Source organism: Nuphar pumila, chromosome 4, assembly GCF_984573655.1.
Source record: "Nuphar pumila chromosome 4, dmNupPumi1.hap1.1, whole genome shotgun sequence".
NCBI classification, from domain to species: domain Eukaryota; kingdom Viridiplantae; phylum Streptophyta; class Magnoliopsida; order Nymphaeales; family Nymphaeaceae; genus Nuphar; species Nuphar pumila.
Window position 1 is genome coordinate 112,514,440 of NC_143252.1, and position 18,329 is coordinate 112,532,768.

The following is an 18,329-nucleotide window of genomic DNA, read 5'->3' on the forward strand; positions in this document are numbered from 1 at the left end:
AACATGTTTTTCTGGATTTGGATTCTATAAGTAGGATACAAATGTATATTCGGATTGGATTCAAATATGTTTAATCAGATCACTTTCGGATTAGGGTCAAACTCAGATAAGCATTTCAAGTTGATTCTGAAATTGGTCTGAATCAAAATCTGATCCGGTTGCATTTTTATATGTAAATGGCTTGTTGTTCTTTTAAAATTTCCCAGATCCAGTATTATTACTTGTATTTCAGATTCCTATTCAACCTTACCTCATCCAATCTGATTCAGATCTACTGTTTGTGTTTTGTATTTAGATTCAAATTTAACAAGATCCGGTCAGACCCGTTTTGATCGAATGAGACTCCATTGATGCTATCTATATCATTCATTTTGTGAGGACCAGAATTTAAGTAGTTGAAACCAATGTTGTCAGTATCAGTATGGAGCCTGAATCGTTTGGTCAATGATTCAGGTGAATTGCTCCATACCGATTCTTGAATCGGCTAAAAAATAATTAAAAAATATTTCGTGTCAATCATAACATGACACTTGTTAAAACCATTAAAATAACAACATAAAATTAGTTTTAAATATTTTTATATTTATTAAAATATAACCAATTCAAGTTAGTATTGTATCAATTTTTTTTACCGATAGGATACATATTGGCATCAATGTTGTTAAATGCGATGAGGCGAAGCGAGGCGTTGAGTCTGCGCTCCGCCTCTGAGGCGTACGCGCGTACGCCTCTCACAACATGAGACTCTCAAGTATCCGTGGTATATCTAAAATATCGTAAAAATATGTGGCATTTTTGTAGGGATGTTAATGGATTAAATTTGCATCAGAACGACCTTTGTTTAATGATTAGATTTGGAAAGCTGAAATCCCATCTGCTCATAATCAGATTTCTTTTTTTATATTTACCTTAGGCGCATCATTGCAACGCCTCAGTAGCCTGCGCTTCGCTTCTAAAGCGTACGCTTCAGGTACTGAGGCGTACGCCTCTCACAACACTGATTGACATATACAAGCCGATACTACAACCGTGGTGGTATCCCATATGGTAAGTGGGGTCTCGTGTTAAGCTGAAGGTCCAGGATCGAATCCCTCTGCCAAATGGGGCGGCAAGGTTCCGCCGAACCCAGCTTGCCTTTCAAAAAAGATGCAGGTCTATACTCGAAGATGTGACCTGTGAGAAGGTTTTTTTGGCGATTAAAAAAATCGACGGTGGATCAAATACAAAATTTTGTAATTTAAAAAGTCATATATTTTTTTGTAGAAAATATATGATCTAAAAGCTGATTCTTACTAAATCTATTATGTTAAATCCATCTATCATGTATCAAATCAGCTGGCAAGATAAGATTTAAGATGAGGTATGACATGGGTTGGGCGGTGGATGAGTGGGACCGAACTCAACTGACTCACGCGGATAAAATGTGTAACGGGAGAAAGGTGACTGACGGGCACACGCAACGACGCCGTTAACGGTCCCTTAATGAGGGGAATATTCTGCCTCGCTCAAAGGGAATATTCTTCCACGTACCAGTATTTAATGCGGGCTCTTCGTTTCACACCGACGACCCGCGCAATTCTCGTTTCCCCCCTCTCTCTTTTTTCTCTCTGGATGGGGCCCACCGGGTGGTCGTGGCTCCGGCGGATATTCGCGGTTCTCTTGCTGATCTCAGGCGGTGGCGTCGCCGGAATCCCGACGACCCTCGACGGGCCCTTCGAGCCCGTGACCGTCGCGTTCGACGTCGCCCTCCGCGGCCACGCCGTCGACCTTCCGCCCACGGACCCGCGCGTCGTGAAGACCGTTAGCGGCCTCGAGCCCGAGCAGATCTCCGTCTCCTTGTCCTCCGAGGGCGCCGTCTGGATCTCCTGGGTCACCGGTACGTCACTCTCTCTCTCTCTCTGGTTCTTTTTCCGGGAAACCGTTAGCGGTGGGCGTTTTGTTGCGGTTATCAGAATGCTCGGTGATGGAAGCGATGAGAATCAACAGGAGGTGGGATTGGTTTTATTTTTAAATTTTAAGCATTTTTTATAAATTATTGATGATGATGATCGTAGTGGTGGGAATTGTGGAGTATGATGCTAGCGGTGAATCGATGATGATGATGATGATCTGAAGATGAGCTAGGTTTTAGCTAATTCGAGTCATTAATCAATTGTTTTAGAATGAATGCTTCTCCGAAGGGTGGACAGTGTTTTGGTCATCTAGTGAGAAGATCGTGAGTCGTGAATACTTTTGGTACTTTTTCGTTTATAGGGAAAATAAAGATGGTTCAACCCGTCCCTGCTCATGACTATTTTTTTTTTTTATGACGAGGAACCTGGCCAAAGCTAAGAAAATCCGGGTGGGACCCACGATCAACCTGCCTCACATGGCCCACTTCTGAAAACTACTGACACGCGTGCGTCAGTGGGGTTTGATCGTGTGCTTTGATCTTAGCACCTTCACGAGCACCCCACTGGCCGGTGAGTTTTATATTGTTTTAAAACCCGAGTCTTCAGGGAGAACGGTTGTTTTGTAACGGGAGTAATTATTGTGACCTTCCCATTTTTTTACCTTGGCGCAGCTGTTAATGCCAGCAGTGTCCCAGTTTCGGGTTTAGGTCAGGCCCAGTGGCCTTCAAGGGGCCTTACGTAGGGTTGGTAAACAAACCAATCTGCTCGTGACTCAGCTCATCATGAACTTATTCGTGATTGGTGTATAGCTGGCGAACCAGACCATGAGCAGCTCCTTTAGCTTAAACAAGCGAGTCCCAACCTGAGTTGTGCTGCTGTGCTCAACTTTTCTAGCTACCCGCCGAGTTTAATCAGTCTTTTGAAGGTTCTATTCATGTTTTCTTTAAATCTGACCTTAAAGATGTATTCTACATGCCTGATTTTATAGGAATAAACTTTTAGATAATGTTTTTTGGATAAAAAATAATATATATAATTTTACACTAGCTTGTGTTCGCCTCAGGTCAAGCTCGAGCTTGACTCGGTTCAGCTAAACACAAGCCCCAGCTAAGTCCACTAATAAACAAGCCAAGCCCAAACATGAGCCATTCTGTTTTGCCAATCCTATATATATATATATATATATATATATATATATATATATATATATATATATATATATATATATAGAGAGAGAGAGAGAGAGAGAGAGAGAGAGAGAGAGAGAGAGAGAGTAATGGGTCTGTGCTAAACCCATTTGGTGCTAAATCGCATGCTAAATAGGTCTTTTGGGTTTTTTTCATTTTATTTTTAAATTCTGGCCTCACAGATGTGATCTATGTACTTGATTTTATAGGGCGTTTGATTCCAACACATGGGTGGGTTTTTATAAAGTTCAAAAAATCAATGGTCCAAATTTTTTGTAATTTTGTAAATTTTGGAGGCTCCAAACATCATTTTTTTCATAAAAAACACATGATCCAGGTTTGAATTGTTAGTAAATACCATGCCCAACACATTTATGGGGCCGGAACCACATAAAAAGCACCCAAGAAGCCCAAAAAAACCCATTTAACATGTGATTTAGCACCAAATGGGTTTAGCACTAACCCATTACTCTCTCTCTCTCTCTCTCTCTCTCTATATATATATATATATATATATATATATATATATATATATATATATATATATATATATATAAAGTTTTACATGAGCATGTGTTCGCCTCGTGTCAAGCTCGAGCTTGACTCGGCTCAGCTAAACACAAGCAGCATCTAAATCCACTAATAAACAAGCCAAACCCAAACATGAGCCATTCTGTTTTGCCAACCCTATGCTTCTGCATGTTTCTTGAAGACAAACCTTTAATACAAAAGGCTTACCTTCTGAAACAAAAGAACTCTAGATACTATAAAACCAGTTCTTGAATTGAGAAGACACTTTGGGTGTGATCATACCAGCACTCAAGCATCAGATCCCATTAGAATTATGAAGTTCGCAAGTCATTTCTACAATTGTGGTAGAGCTCAAATAAAAAAACAAAAAAAAATTGAGAACTGTCGTCTAGCTCAAATTTCTCCTGTCTGGGATAGGACGTGAAGCTTTTATAAATTCTTGGAAGATGGCTATTCTAGTAATTTCATCAGCTAATTTAAAAAAAAAATCTAGGAGCGTAAGGCAATGGGAAGCCAATACGACACGGTAGCTCTAGGGGTTTTGTTCGAAGCGAGAGTTTGATTCCTTGCTTTGTCTTCGGGTTGGATCCAAATGGGTCGGTATCCAAACCCGTAGTTATGAATTATGTGGTCTGGTTTGGGCAGGGCCGGACATGGAATATTTCCCTTGCTCGGTCTCTCTTGCCTATCATATTTGTAGGTAATGGATACCGGTCATAGATCGGACCCATATTATAGAATGTGGACCAAAAGCTTGCGTCCGAACGCACATTCAGGTTGGGTTCGGATTGGGAGATTCCATCCTCATGAATCAGACTAGAGGGGTCAGATTCGGGTCTGTGTTTGGATGAAAAAAGGCAATTTACATATAGGCACCTAACTCATGGCAAAATTACGTCTAACTGCTTAACTTTTTTTAAACTCTTTAGATAGGCTATTATGTTTTCTACAAAATTGCTGATACGAGTTGCTTTTCTATCACTTTACTCTAGTTGGCTCTTTAAAATGACGGTTTAACCATTTTTTTCTTTAAATGATTGAATGCTACTTTTTGTAATTGTTTTATAGTTAAGGCCAAATAAGGAACTTTGACAAGAAAAAGTGGCATACGCAGTCATTTGATCAATTTCTGGAAAAGATAGGTGTCCATCTTAAAAGTTTTAAAAACATAGGCCACTTGTGACAATTAGAAGCAACAACTTATCTCGTAGGTTTATGATCGTCGATATTTTGAAGATATGTTGATATTAACCCTGTACCTTACTGAATCTAAAGAACTTCTTAGAAATTGTATAAACGATTTTTACATGGTGATTGGTAATGCAGCCACATGACCAACCACTGGCAAGAATCTCATGAACGGCCATGTATGAAGTGGGTTGATGGTATGCTTTGGAGATATACTGTCATCTAAAAAGTTATTCTTCTGTTAAGCTTTTGAATGACATTGGAGTTGCAGGTGATTTCCAGATTGGAAACGACATAAAGCCTCTAGAGCCTCGGAGCGTAGCAAGCATCGTTCGTTATGGAACATTGAGGCAGCCATTGACTCGTGCTGCCACTGGTGAATCCCTCATCTACAACCAACTCTACCCATTTGAAGGAATGCAGAATTACACTTCTGGAATAATCCATCACGTTCGTCTCACAGGTAAACTAAATGGTTCTCTGTCTTCTCCATTTTAAGCTGAAGTTTTCATACCAAAATGAACCTTGACTGCTTATTGTGGGGAAGGGGGACACCATGATTGCATTTTACTCTTTTAAGTGAAAAAATGAAATTAACATTATTGATTTTGTCGTGTGTAATTTTCAGAAGGTGAAGAGAAAATTAATAGAAAGAACGAATTTTTAACATTATTAATTTGTCTGATTCATATTCTCCATCAATTGACTACAGAACCAAATCATTCCGTTGATAAACATTTATTGAAAAAAAATGATATATGTACATTGTAGGATCAAGGTTTAAATTGGCAATATGTAGTGGTTAACTGTTTCTCTTCTACTTTCTGGGTTTAAAGTAAATTGGAAATTTGCAGTGGTTGACTAATTCTGTTCTACTTTGTAGGGCTGAAACCTCATACTAAATATTATTATAGGTGTGGGGATCCTTCTGTAGCTGCAATGAGCAGTGTCCGATCCTTTAGAACAATGCCGATGCCTGGACCTTCAAGTTATCCAGCAAGAATTGCGATTGTGGGCGATCTTGGTCTTACATACAACACATCATCTACTATTAATCATATGATAAGCAACAAGCCTGATCTTTTTCTGCTGGTTGGGGATGTCACCTATGCCAATCTCTATCTCACAAATGGAACCGGTGCTGATTGCTACTCCTGTGCGTATCCAAACACGCCAATCCATGAGACTTATCAACCTCGGTGGGATTATTGGGGAAGGTTATTCATCATTTTATCCTTGTAACTTTTACCTTTACTTTCTCTGAAAGTTGCTGGTTTGATGCTTTATCTGGAACTATGATCTCTATTACTATACTTACATAGTTGTACTGTATAGGTTCTGTAATCTTCAATTTCTGTTCATAATGAGCTATTTCTCTGTGGTCTATACGTATGCATTTTAAATTGATTTGTTCTTTCTTTGACTACTTTTTTTTTGAAAGGCAATTCCTTTGACTACTTGGTTTTATGAATCTTTAGATATATGACTTTGCTCGCGATACTTCAATGTGGCTCATTATTTATATCTAGCTATGTACACTAATACAGGGCTATCTTGCTACCGAGCAACATAAAACTATCTTGCCTTGGGTATCTGTCATGGATGTACTCCCAGTTGGGCAGAGGGGACCTCAAGGGTTTTACCAATTGGAGGCCTGCCAATGTAGGTGATGGGGTTTTTTCCCTTGTCAGCCCAAAAAGAAAACCTAGTAGTCATCCATAAGAATCACATGATAATTGTTTAATATTTGGTGGAGGACTACTGGTTTTAAGTCCCTGTACTATGGTAAATCAATATAAAAGGTGAAAATGTTCTACTGTTGCAACAGGGTTTCATATTTGGTTATGTAGTTGTTGGTTGAAGTGTGTGTTTCATTATTTGCAGGTTTATGGAACCGTTGGTCTCAAAAGTTCCAATGATGGTTATAGAAGGAAATCATGAGATTGAGGAACAGGCAGGACATGTCACCTTTGCAGCCTATAGTTCTAGATTTGCATTTCCTAGTGAAGAAAGTGGATCCAAGAGCACCTTTTACTATTCCTTCAATACTGGAGGGATACATTTCATCATGCTTGGTGCATACACAGATTTTAATAGAACAGGTAATAGACCATATGAAGGCATCAAATACATTTATTTTTCTCAGAAATTTTTTTAGTAAGTGGTTTTTTTTTATGTACTGCTGCAAGTCAACCTATGAGTGATTGGTAGCTGCTCACACGTTAGGTGCGAAATGAATTTGGTAGCTGCTCACACGTTAGGTGCGAAATGAATTTGCTAAATGGGGTTTTCAACCTTTTTTCATTTTATTTTTAAATTCTGACCGTACAAATGTGATCTATGTACTTGATTTTATAGGGATCAGTTCTTGAAGCATTCTATTCCGACACATGGGTGGGTTTTTATAAGGTTCAAAAAATCAATGGTCCAAAATCTTTGTAAATTTTTGAAGCTCCAAATATCATTATTTTCATTGATAACAAATGATCCAGGTGTGGATTCCTCGTAAATCGACCATGCCCGACACATTTATGGGGTCAGAACTGCCAAAAAAACACGGGAAGCATAGAAAAACCCATTTAGCACATATCATTTTGCACCTAACGTGAGAGCACCTACAATTTCTCATCAACCTATTACATAAAAGCCCACAAGGGCTCCGCTCATCTGGTAGGGGCAACTTGTGAATGTCACCAAGTTGACGGGACACCACAAGTTCCAAGCGCAACGATCAAAGCTGGGTGTACTCCCCGGTGTCAAGGGGAACCTCAAGGGTTTTGCCAACCAGAGGCCAGCCAATGTATGGTCCGGTGATGGGGTTTTTTTAGCCTTGGACTATAAAAAAACCTATCACATGAAAGTGTCACTAGTATTGCTGCTATTTTACAGAGAAACCCATTTAGATATTTTTAGAAATGATGGCCACTGAGGCTGCTTGATCCTACTACTTATCTTATGCGTAGGGGATCAGTACAAATGGTTAGAGGCTGATCTGGCTAAAGTGGATAGATCAGTTACCCCATGGCTGATTGCTGTTTGGCACCCACCTTGGTATAGCTCATACCTGGCTCATTACAGAGAAGCAGAGTGTATGAGGTTGGAAATGGAAGAGCTGCTCTACTCATATGGTGTTGACATAGTCTTTAATGGCCATGTAAGGATCCTCTCTCTCTCTCCTTATGAAGTCCTAATGATCAAAATAATCAAAGGATTGTCTAAAATTTCTTGTCAGAAATAAAAAAAGTCTTCCATAGATTCTCAAAGGAAATACTTTACAAACTAGAAAATGACAGTGAAACCTAGAAAGTTACCTTTCAAATACTTTCTTTTATTTCCCAAGGAAAAGGCTGCAATTTTATCAAAGTATTTCTACAAGAATTTCCTTAGGGATCCAATCTGTTGCTGTTCACCTTGAGATGGATACGGTGATCGACCAGTGGTTGGTGGCTGTTGATCACCAAGATGGACAAGCACTTGGTGATTTCCTGATAGTCTCCTTTCTTAATCCTCTATCTCTGTAACATGGGCAGACACTTCTAACAAGGCAACACACCTGTCGCACCTGCACCAATGCACGCGCGACACTAAGATATGACTTCCTTTGTGTCAGGTGAAGCCAACCACACTGAAGTCCATTTCTGTCTAAAAGTGGGTTCGGTTAACTCTAACTGAGTCCAGTTTTTATCTACATTATATACATAAACACATACATGTATATATACCGCACCCGCAGCTATGTGACATAGTCTTCTATATATTTACCATTACCAAAAACCTTTTTTCAGAAATCAGAGCTACCCTGTCTCTATGGTTTACTAATACTTGTGAACATTGTTGGCAAGGGAGAGAGGTTTGATCCCAACGCAGCTGCTCACTGTACTTTGTTGCTAAAATGATTAGGTCCATGCCTATGAAAGATCAAACAGAGTATTCAATTATACACTGGATCCCTGTGGTCCGGTACACATCACTGTTGGAGACGGTGGCAACCGAGAAAAGATGGCTATTGTTCATGCAGATGATCCTGGTCATTGTCCGGATCCTTCAAGCACACCAGATCATCATATGAGTGGCCTATGCGCTCGCAACTTTACATCTGGACCTGCCACGGGCAAATTCTGTTGGGATCGGCAACCAGATTTTAGTGCCTTCAGAGATGCTAGCTTTGGCCATGGAATCTTAGAGGTATGGAGCTGTTGATTATAAATTGGCATGATCAAAGGCGTAGCTAAGGGGGGGCTTCCCGAAACAGTTAAAAAAAATAAAATAAAATTTAAAAGCCCAGTCCTAGCCCAGCTCTGATTCCATATGAAATAGATTTTTATCCATTTTTGTAGCCCAGCCCAGCCCTGACTGCAGCAAATAGTTTGATTTGTCCATATGAAATAGATTTTTATTAATAATTGTAGCCATTTTTTATTTTATCTCAAAAAAATTTTTTTCGGGGGCGCTGCCCCCGAACCCCCGACTATCACATAAATAAATTTTTTTTTGCTACAGCCATGTTTGCCCCCCTCCTCCCCTCACATGAATCCTAGCTACGTCACTGGGCATGATCTTGGTATGATAAACTTCAGCTCATCCTGAATTAGCACACAATTGGCTTCAATTCTGTTCCCTTCCATTTACCATTGTACCTTCTGTTCACATTCCAAAATTCCTTTGTGCTGCAGCCATGGTCACAAATACCACAGATATTGAATCTCTTGCAATGTTATTGTGAGAAATTCACATGCCATGGAAGTACTGATAAAATCACAAAAGTTAAAAATCTTGCATATTTTGAATATTGCATTATATATATTTATATAATTATGTTTTTCATTATTTTTCTTATACTTTTCAAGTATAAATGTACCAATATTTTCCTGATATTTTTCCAAAAAATCAAGAATTCTCAATTTATCGCAAGTTTTTTCCTTGCTGCAAAAATCCCAGGAAAGAGTTTTGTGACTATGGCTGCAACACATAAGTATTCCTCAGTTTTTCTGTCAGGGATGTTTTTGTGCCGTAACACTCAACAGGTATTGGGACATAAGTAGGTCAATTACCCACCTTGATCTCGACTGTTTCCATGCACCAGCATAGTGAGAACCAATGTGTGGTATGGCTTAGTTTTTGGTGGTCTTCACCTATGCTGATCTTATTGCCAAAAGTGATGGCTCCATACTGTGATGAACTCTTCTGAATTCCAAGCATTCCATGGGGCAGACCATATTCCAATAGTTTGGTTTGAATCAGCTGATTCTTCCATCAGCCAAAGGTTTGATTCAGGAAAATGGACATTGCAAGAGCTGATTTTGAAACAGATTCATTCAATCTGTTCCCACATGCAAGTTCTTTTCTGTAGAAGTTAATACTTGCAGTAAAATGGAACAAGATTATTGAGGAAATAGATGAAAAAAAATCATGGTATATTTGGTATGTTTTCCATCATCTGTAAGGTGGCTGCTAGGTTTTAACTTGAAACTTTGTGATTTGCAGGTGATGAATGATACCTATGCTCTATGGACTTGGCACAGGAACCAAGACATTTATGAGGCCAAAGGAGATCAGATTTACATTGTGAGGCAGCCCAACAAATGCCCAACCAAACCCAATGTAAGAAGACACCATAGCAACCACCTGGATTCCTTTCATGATTTGGAAGAGTTCATACTTTGACGTATGATATAAAGCTCTGGCCATATGACATGGGATTGGTCCCTTATCAAGAACTCATGGGATTGATCCATCCTTGTTCTTCATGAGGAAGGGGGGCTCCATGAATATACAGAAATGAATAGAATGGTGATGATTAGTAGCTGAAGGAAGATGGTTATCAGAATATGCTTTATTGTTTGAACGGGTGTATTATCATAGAAAAATGTGCATAATATGTGCCTCCACTGTTGTAATATTATTTTGATCTAGCGTCACTTTTGTGTGTGTGTGCGCCACGCACTAACGATGGAAACCATTGTTACGGATCAAATGCCCCATTATGTCGAGAGGTGCTGCTCTGTTTCAGTACATGCAGTATAAAACTCCATGAGTACTCCCCCCTTCCCTCCCTGGAACTTACCGGACAAGGAATTTTGCTACCTTAGGACTGTTACAGTTACGGCAGTAGTTCACCGGAGCTTTGGTCGCCGTAAATCTCATTCAGCTAGATACAGTAGATTAAGATGTAACACCAAAAAAAGAGTTGACTGCTGAGCTTTGTCAGCTTCCGGCGAAAGCTCTTTGAAAGAGGATTTGAGCTTAGGTCAGTTATCTCATTTTTTTATTGACTATAAATCTAGGGGATACATTCCTGTTGGCTTCAACCTTGCAGCAAGGAGGCACACACCTGGGTATTGAGCTGTTAACGCCCTTCGACTTGAAGGCCTTAAGCCGGCCTACCTAGCCAGGTGTGCTCGGCCTTGTGGGCCATATAACAATTTACTTGGGTGGCCTCAGGTTGGTAAAACCCTTGACGTCCCTCCTGCCCACCAGGGAGTATACCCAGCTTTGACCTTGCATCCAGGGATGCTACCCATGGGTTTCGAACTTGTGATGTCTCATCAACTTGTCACCCTTAATAGATGAGCGAAGCTCTTGTAGGCTAATATAGCATTTTACTTGATATTGTAGAACTATAGACTGCAACCCAATGAGTGGGCCCACTTGCTAATCTTATGGTAGTCCCCTTCAAAGTGCACTTGTGAGTATAGGGTGTCAACTGGTTGGGTTTACCTTGACCCACTCCGTACCAAACCCTATAGGTTATGGGTAGGGGTGGGCAACGGGCAGGGTGGCCTGATGCGCAAAGCCGACCCGGCCCGCCATGGGCTGGGTTTGGGTCATGATTTTAGGCTTTGGCCCATTAAGTACTGAGCCGAAACCCAGCCCATTATATACATGGGCTGGGCCTGAGCCAGCCCGCGGGCTACTGGGCCGACTCGATGGGCTTGACTTATTTATTAATTTTTTAATAATATAAATCTTTTAAAAATTAACTATTACATAGTAACGTGGATAACTATTACTATTTACCTAATTAGTTGCATGAAAACTTGTTATTTGTTAATTATTACTATTTACCTAATTAGTTGCATGAGAACTTACTATTTGTTCATTATTATTATTTACCATGGTGTAGCATCATATCATAATACATATGATAATACGTTAACGCAGTGCATGGTGCTCTGTTTTTGCAGGAATTTCTGAGCATCATAATAAGATGGGTGGATGTGGATTTTGCATCCATAGCATAGAACCCATTTCAAGTTGCATATCTCATATTTTGAAAATATCAGAACATGATACAAAAAAGCTTTTAAATGTTTTGTGTTATTTTGAATTTTATGCTTTTTTATTTAATTTATTTTTTGCATTCTAAGAATTAATGTATTAATTTTATTAAAAAAACCTATAAATGAGTTTGGGCCAAGCCGGGCTGGCTTGATGCCCACCCCTAGGTCCGGGTATGGTGATAAATAAGACCTGATTAAGACCCGGGTTCGGACCCAAACCAATACATGGAGCCGGGTATAGTTTGCAAAATTTTATACCACACCCAGGCCTGACCTAAATTTCGATTAAGACCCATAATTTTCAATGTAAAAATGATAAAAAAATATTATTTTATCGGGTATGTTCAGGGTGTGGTTCATGTAGTTCTTATTGGGTCCGGGTATGATTTCTCTTATGGTGGGTTCGATTAGACCCGAATCCAGGACCTGATACCATACCCAAAAATCAGGTTCCACTTGGGTCTGAGCCAAACCAGACCCGTTGACACCCTTGAGGGTAGAGATCAATCAAGGGCCGGTTTGGCAGATGGGAGTTGTACTGTGCTTGCTTTTCAATTTGAAGGTTGAAGAGTTGAGGATTAAAGGAAAAACTTTTGGTACTTGGATTCACTTCAAAGTCAAGATGAGATCAGCAAAACTGGAGGTGGATAAGATGCTTGTTTGGAATTGATTGGCTACCATGTTAGATGTTTGAGGACAGTCTTGTCTTTATTTTCTTATGTACTGTATGGAAGTCATTCACCTAAACTATTAATCAGTCAAATGATTCAAAAGTTTAATAATAGGACAGCTAACTTGGTTGGTGTGAGCTCATGTAAACATTGGCACACCTAAGTTTCTCTTCTAGTTCTACCCAATGTTGTCAGTATCGGTATCGGATCTGAATCGTTTGGCCACCGATTCAGCTGTATACGGGTCCAATACCAATACTTAACTGAGTCGTTCTGTATCAGTCCAAAAATAATAAAAACTTATTACATTGTGAATCATAACGTGACACGTGTTAAAACCATTAAAATAATATTAAAAAATATTTTTTGGTATTTTTTACCTTTATTAAAAAAATAGCCAATTCAGGCTTGCAGCTTATGGAATTTCTACCGATACGACGATAGTGATAACATTGATTCTACCTAATACAAGGTTCTGAACCAGGGGTGTTAAACGGGTCGGTTATGACTCATATCCAACCTGTACTAGATGCGGTAGGTTCAGAAATGGTATGAAAGAGGTCCAATTAACTATCCATGTCAAGTCTGATCAACATACGGTGCTGGGTATGGTGTTTTCCCCCCTTTCATACCATTTCTTGGTCATACTCATACGTGGAGAGTAGGGGTGTCAAAAGGGTCTGGTTTACCCGGACCCGGATCAAACCCTATAGGATCTGGGTATGGTGACAAATAAGAAGACCCGGGTCCAGACTTGAAGGTCCGATTAATACATGGACCCGGATATAGTTTGTGAAATTTTATACCAGACCCAGACCCGACCCGAGTTCCTATTAAGACCCACAATTTTCCAATATAGAAATGATAAAAAATATTATTTTACCACGTATGCTCTGGGTCCATGTAGTTTTTATCGGATCCGGGTATGGTTTCTCTTATAGTAGACCCGATTAGTCCTAGCTCTGGACCTGATACTATACCCAAAAATCTGGTCTAAGTCTGGTTCCACCTGGGTCCGAACCAAACCCGATCAGTTGACACCGTAGTGGAGAGAGCGAGGGTTATATCTCAAAAAATTTAAAACCAAAAGGTTTAAGTTTCATAAATATCAATAAAAAAGAGATTTATATAATTAACTTTACTGTTATAGGCTTATATATTTGGAGCCCAGCCACGAGCTGAGGGTGGGCAGCTCAACTAATTTAAATAGAAAAAGGAGTGGATGGGCGAGCAAGTGTGTGTCTATTGGTGTTGGGATGTGGGGAGTAATAAAATTACGAAAATATCCTTCTTGCAGTAAATTATTTTTGTTTCTCATAAAAAAATTTATTTTGTTTCATTTTGAGAAAATTTCAAGAAAATAAAATTATAAAAATATACAAGCTGTGAAAACGTGTAAGAAAAATGCCGAGTATGAAATACTAAAACTATTACATCTTTTCAAGAATAGATTGGAATTTGCAAATATCACATTACAATTGCAATATTCTAAAAATATTGTGATATTTGTGACAAAAAGCTACATGTGTGGCTTTGGAGTTGCTCACATGATCTGAATAAATATAATTTGCTTGGTCTCTATCCAAAAACACTGACTTCCCTATATTCTTGTGCTATTTGTATTTGCTACAATCGATTGTACCAAAAAATCGAGTTGGAATCTCATGATAAGAGTTGGTTTGACAGAATTTAATCTCATAGATGTGTTCTCAATTTAGTAGAAATCTACTTTTGGATTATGTTTTTTTTAATAAAAAATATGTTTTTATGAGTCTGGAATAATCGATGCATTCATAGAATTAATTTTTGGATAGCTGAGAAAAATTGTATACATGTTGGATTCCAGCCATCCAAAAGCTGGTTCCCACTAACTAAAACATGCAGATCACATCTATATGCTAGATATGGGAAAAAAAACAAAAAAAAATAAGATTCCACCCATTTGTTAGGTCATTCACCTACAAAAGCTCTGCTCATTTGATAGGGGTGACTCTATGCCTAGGGCACCATAATATGAACAAAAAAAAGCATGAGAAAAAAGTATTATTATATTGGCTAGTAAATGTAAGGCCCCAATTCTCGAAGCCACACAAAGGGGGACCTCCCTTTGCCCCCACCATCCCTTGGATAGATAGAGATGCAGGGCAGAGCTTTTGGTTTTTTAATGAAAAATAGATGGCGAGTGAGTGCACGAAGTGATCGGGTCGGGGGCGTAGCTAGGGGGGGGCAAGATTGGGTTGTAGCCCAATCCTGCCTCCCCCAAACAGTTAATTTTTTTTTTTTAAAAGCCCAGTCCTAGCCCTGCCCTGATTCCATATGAAATAGATTTTTATCCATTGTTTAGCCCAGCCCACTGCAACAAATAGTTTGATTTGTCCATATGAATTAGATTTTTATTAATAATTGTAGCCATTTTTTATTTTATCTCAAAAAAAAAATTTTTTGGGGCACTGCCCCCGAACCCCCGACTATCACACAAATAAAATTTTTTTTCTACACCCCTGTTTGCCCCCCCCCCACATGAATCCTAGCTACGCCCCTGGATCGGGTCACGTAGGAGCAAGGTTCAAATCTCTCGGTATGTTAGTTTGCCTCAACTGCATACATCAGTGCACTTTCACTTGACACCTATCGTGAAGATAAACGGCTCGTCTCATTGTGACCTTATCTTGGATTCTCAATAATTTTTTTGTAAATGTCACAAGTTTGATGCAATATCACATGCTCAAAACCCAGGAGTGTATGTTATTCACGGCAGAGAATGAAGCTGGGTATGCTCCTTAGTGGGCGAGGACCTGAGGTTTTTCGCTAATGGAGGACTGGTGAGAGAAGTGGTTGTTTAGGATCATCGAGAAAAAAGGGTAAATTCTGATTTTAGTTGGATCAAACTCAGTTAACATTGGAGCACTGCAAGCCGGTATATCAATGCCAGATTAAGAATGAGAGAAGCACCATGGCTAAAAAGTATCATTACCAAATCATGGTTGGATCTTGGGTAAGAGTTGCAATCCCAACACACATCCGATTGGTCCAGAGTCCATACCCATAACCCAATCTTGAAATGGGGTTGAGCGTCCCACATTTGTGACAGATTGATGTTGACAGGAACCGAAAAGCTAGTGTGGCTATGATTATAGAAGTCAAGTAGGCCAAAGTAGATTGGTCTCTCTCTCTCTCTCTCTCTCTCTCTCTCTATATATATATATATATATATATATCGGACTCAGTTAATTAGGTTTTGCAATCAACCCGAATTTGGATCCAACTCAGAATGGAATCTGTCTAAAGTAAAATGTGAATCCTACTATGTATAAATATTGGGTTTTAAGTTAGTTGGATTTGGATCCGATTTAATCAAATTTGACCTAATCGGATTTAGAATCGGATGGGATAAGACAAAACCAAATCCAAATCCAACTAACTTAAAACCCGATATTTATACATAATAGGATTCACATTTTAGATAGATTCCATTCTGAGTTGGATCCAAATTCAGGTTCAATTGCAAAACCCAATACTAAGTTCAGGTTTGACTACATATCAGATTTGGGTTCGAGCTGGATGTCGTATTACATCCGACCCGTTGACATCCCTTTCACCACGGGGTGGTATTACCGCAGCAGACTGGCATACAGGGGGGGGGGGGGGGGGGGGCAAGGACAGCATCCATTTCCATTATCAACTTCACATTTTGATCACAAAACGCCTAATTTGTCATTTGTTGAGCAGAGATATCAATGGGTCAGGTTTGACTTAGACTTGACCCTTACCAAACCCTATAGGGTCAGGGTTTGGTGATAAATAAGAAGGCCCGATTAGAAGATTAGAATCCGGGACAGGTCCCATTAATATATGAATCCGGATATGATTTGTTATATTTCGTACCAGACACTAGTTTCGATTAAGATCTGCAATTTTTTAATGTGAAAAAAAATATTTTACAAGGTATGGTCCGTGTCTAATTCATGTAATTTTTTTAGAATCCGAGTATAGTTTCTCATGTAGTAGATCCGATTAAACTTGGGTTCGGATCTAATAACATCATCTCAAATCAGATTTGGGTCTGGTTTCACCTGACTCTAAACCAAACCTGACCCATTGTCACCCCTACATTTCGACCTGTACTTTTGAGAGTTCATTAATTAGGAATTTGAGCATTCCAAGCATCCCCACAATAGATGCCATCACGCCATGCCTTATGGAGCCATAAAAGCATGGGACAACCAACACATTTTCACTTTAATTTTTCTTGCCTGACATAGGACAAATTCATTCATGGTTGAACATGGTACTGTTCTTGACGTTTTCCTACTCTCTTTAAGGGGGCGTTTGCATCTTACAGAATTGGATTCCACTGCTGCGGAAATAAAACCTCCTTCACGAGAACCGTTTTCCCAGAAAAGGGGGGTTCAGCGTGCATTTTGACAAGCCTGTCGAGGTAAATTCATGCTCCCATGTTTGTTTCAAAATTTTGGGCACCGCAAAAATGCACGCCCGTCAATGCATTTCCACGAAAAAGGCTCATTTTCCGTTACATGCAAACGCCCCCCTAAATAAACAGCCGCACATACACATGGATTCCACGGTCCCATCAACTTGGTCCAATATTAAAACACACTAGGGTCTTCTTCCATGTTTGGGAGGAATAAATGTGACATTGAATAACATACCAAACATGATTTTACTCTCTTTAATACATGAATTTTGCTGCTAAATAGTTGGGAAACTGAGACATGCAGCTCGCCATTCAGCTCGGCTTGGCTCATTTTTGCATATTATACATATATTATATATATTTATAGATATTATCAAGCATAAAAAATACTTAAAAGTAATTTTTTAAACAAAACGAGTCAGCTCAAGCTCATCAAGAGAGCTCGAGCTGTGGCTAAAAAGTAATATTAATTTTTTTTTTATTTTAAGCAAATTTTTTTTTTTACATTTATTAAAAAATAACCGATTCAGATCTCTTTAACAGAAACTCAATCAACCCTCCCTACCCCCCCCCAAACGCCCACCATGAACCACAATCAAATATGGGTGTCAACGGGTTGGGTTTACCCGGAACTGACCCATACCAAAACTCTATAGGGTCCGGGTATGGTGATAAATAACAAGACCTCATTAAGACCCAGGTCTAGGTCCGGGTATGGTGATAAATAACAAGACCTCATTAGGACCCGGGTCTGGACCCAAAGGTCCGATTAATACATGGATCTGGGTATAATTTGTGAAATTTTGTACTAGATCTGGGCTCGACCCGAGTTCAGATTAAGACCCACAAATTTGTAATATAAAACTGATAAAAAGTATTATTTTACCGGGTATGGCCTGGGTCTGGTTCACGTAGTTCTTATCGGGCCCAACTATGGTTTTCTCTTATGGTGAGTCCAATTAGATCCGGATTCAGACCCGATATCATACCTGAAAATCTAAGCAAAGTCTGGTTCCACCTGGATCCAAACCCAACCCAACCCGTTGACACCCCCTGCAATCAAATGGTTTCAATGCATAAAGGAAGACTTTCTTCTTGGTGCGTTATAGGCTATCAAATTTTGAAACTCATAAAAACCCTGACGC

At 39.4% G+C, this 18,329-nt stretch overlaps 1 protein-coding gene across 1 annotated transcript; it reads left to right on the forward strand.

The window, feature by feature from the left end:
* Positions 1-1,592: 1,592 nt before the first annotated feature.
* LOC149840611 (purple acid phosphatase 15-like) lies at positions 1,593-10,795 on the forward strand. Its single transcript, XM_090004497.1, has 7 exons — positions 1,593-1,876; positions 5,070-5,261; positions 5,682-6,015; positions 6,683-6,900; positions 7,762-7,952; positions 8,699-8,983; positions 10,283-10,795. Exons 1-7 carry the CDS (start codon positions 1,612-1,614, stop codon positions 10,460-10,462), a joined length of 1,665 nt encoding a protein of 554 aa, XP_089860623.1. The 5' UTR covers positions 1,593-1,611; the 3' UTR covers positions 10,463-10,795.
* The last annotated feature ends 7,534 nt before the right edge of the window (positions 10,796-18,329 follow it).

Coding starts and splice junctions, on each gene's coding strand:
- LOC149840611 (XM_090004497.1), top strand. CDS start 1,612: ATGGGGCCCACCGGGTGGTCGTGGCTCCGGCGGATATTCGCGGTTCTC. Junction 1,877..5,069: donor CTGGATCTCCTGGGTCACCG/GTACGTCACTCT, acceptor TTGGAGTTGCAG/GTGATTTCCAGATTGGAAAC. Junction 6,901..7,761: donor CACAGATTTTAATAGAACAG/GTAATAGACCAT, acceptor TCTTATGCGTAG/GGGATCAGTACAAATGGTTA.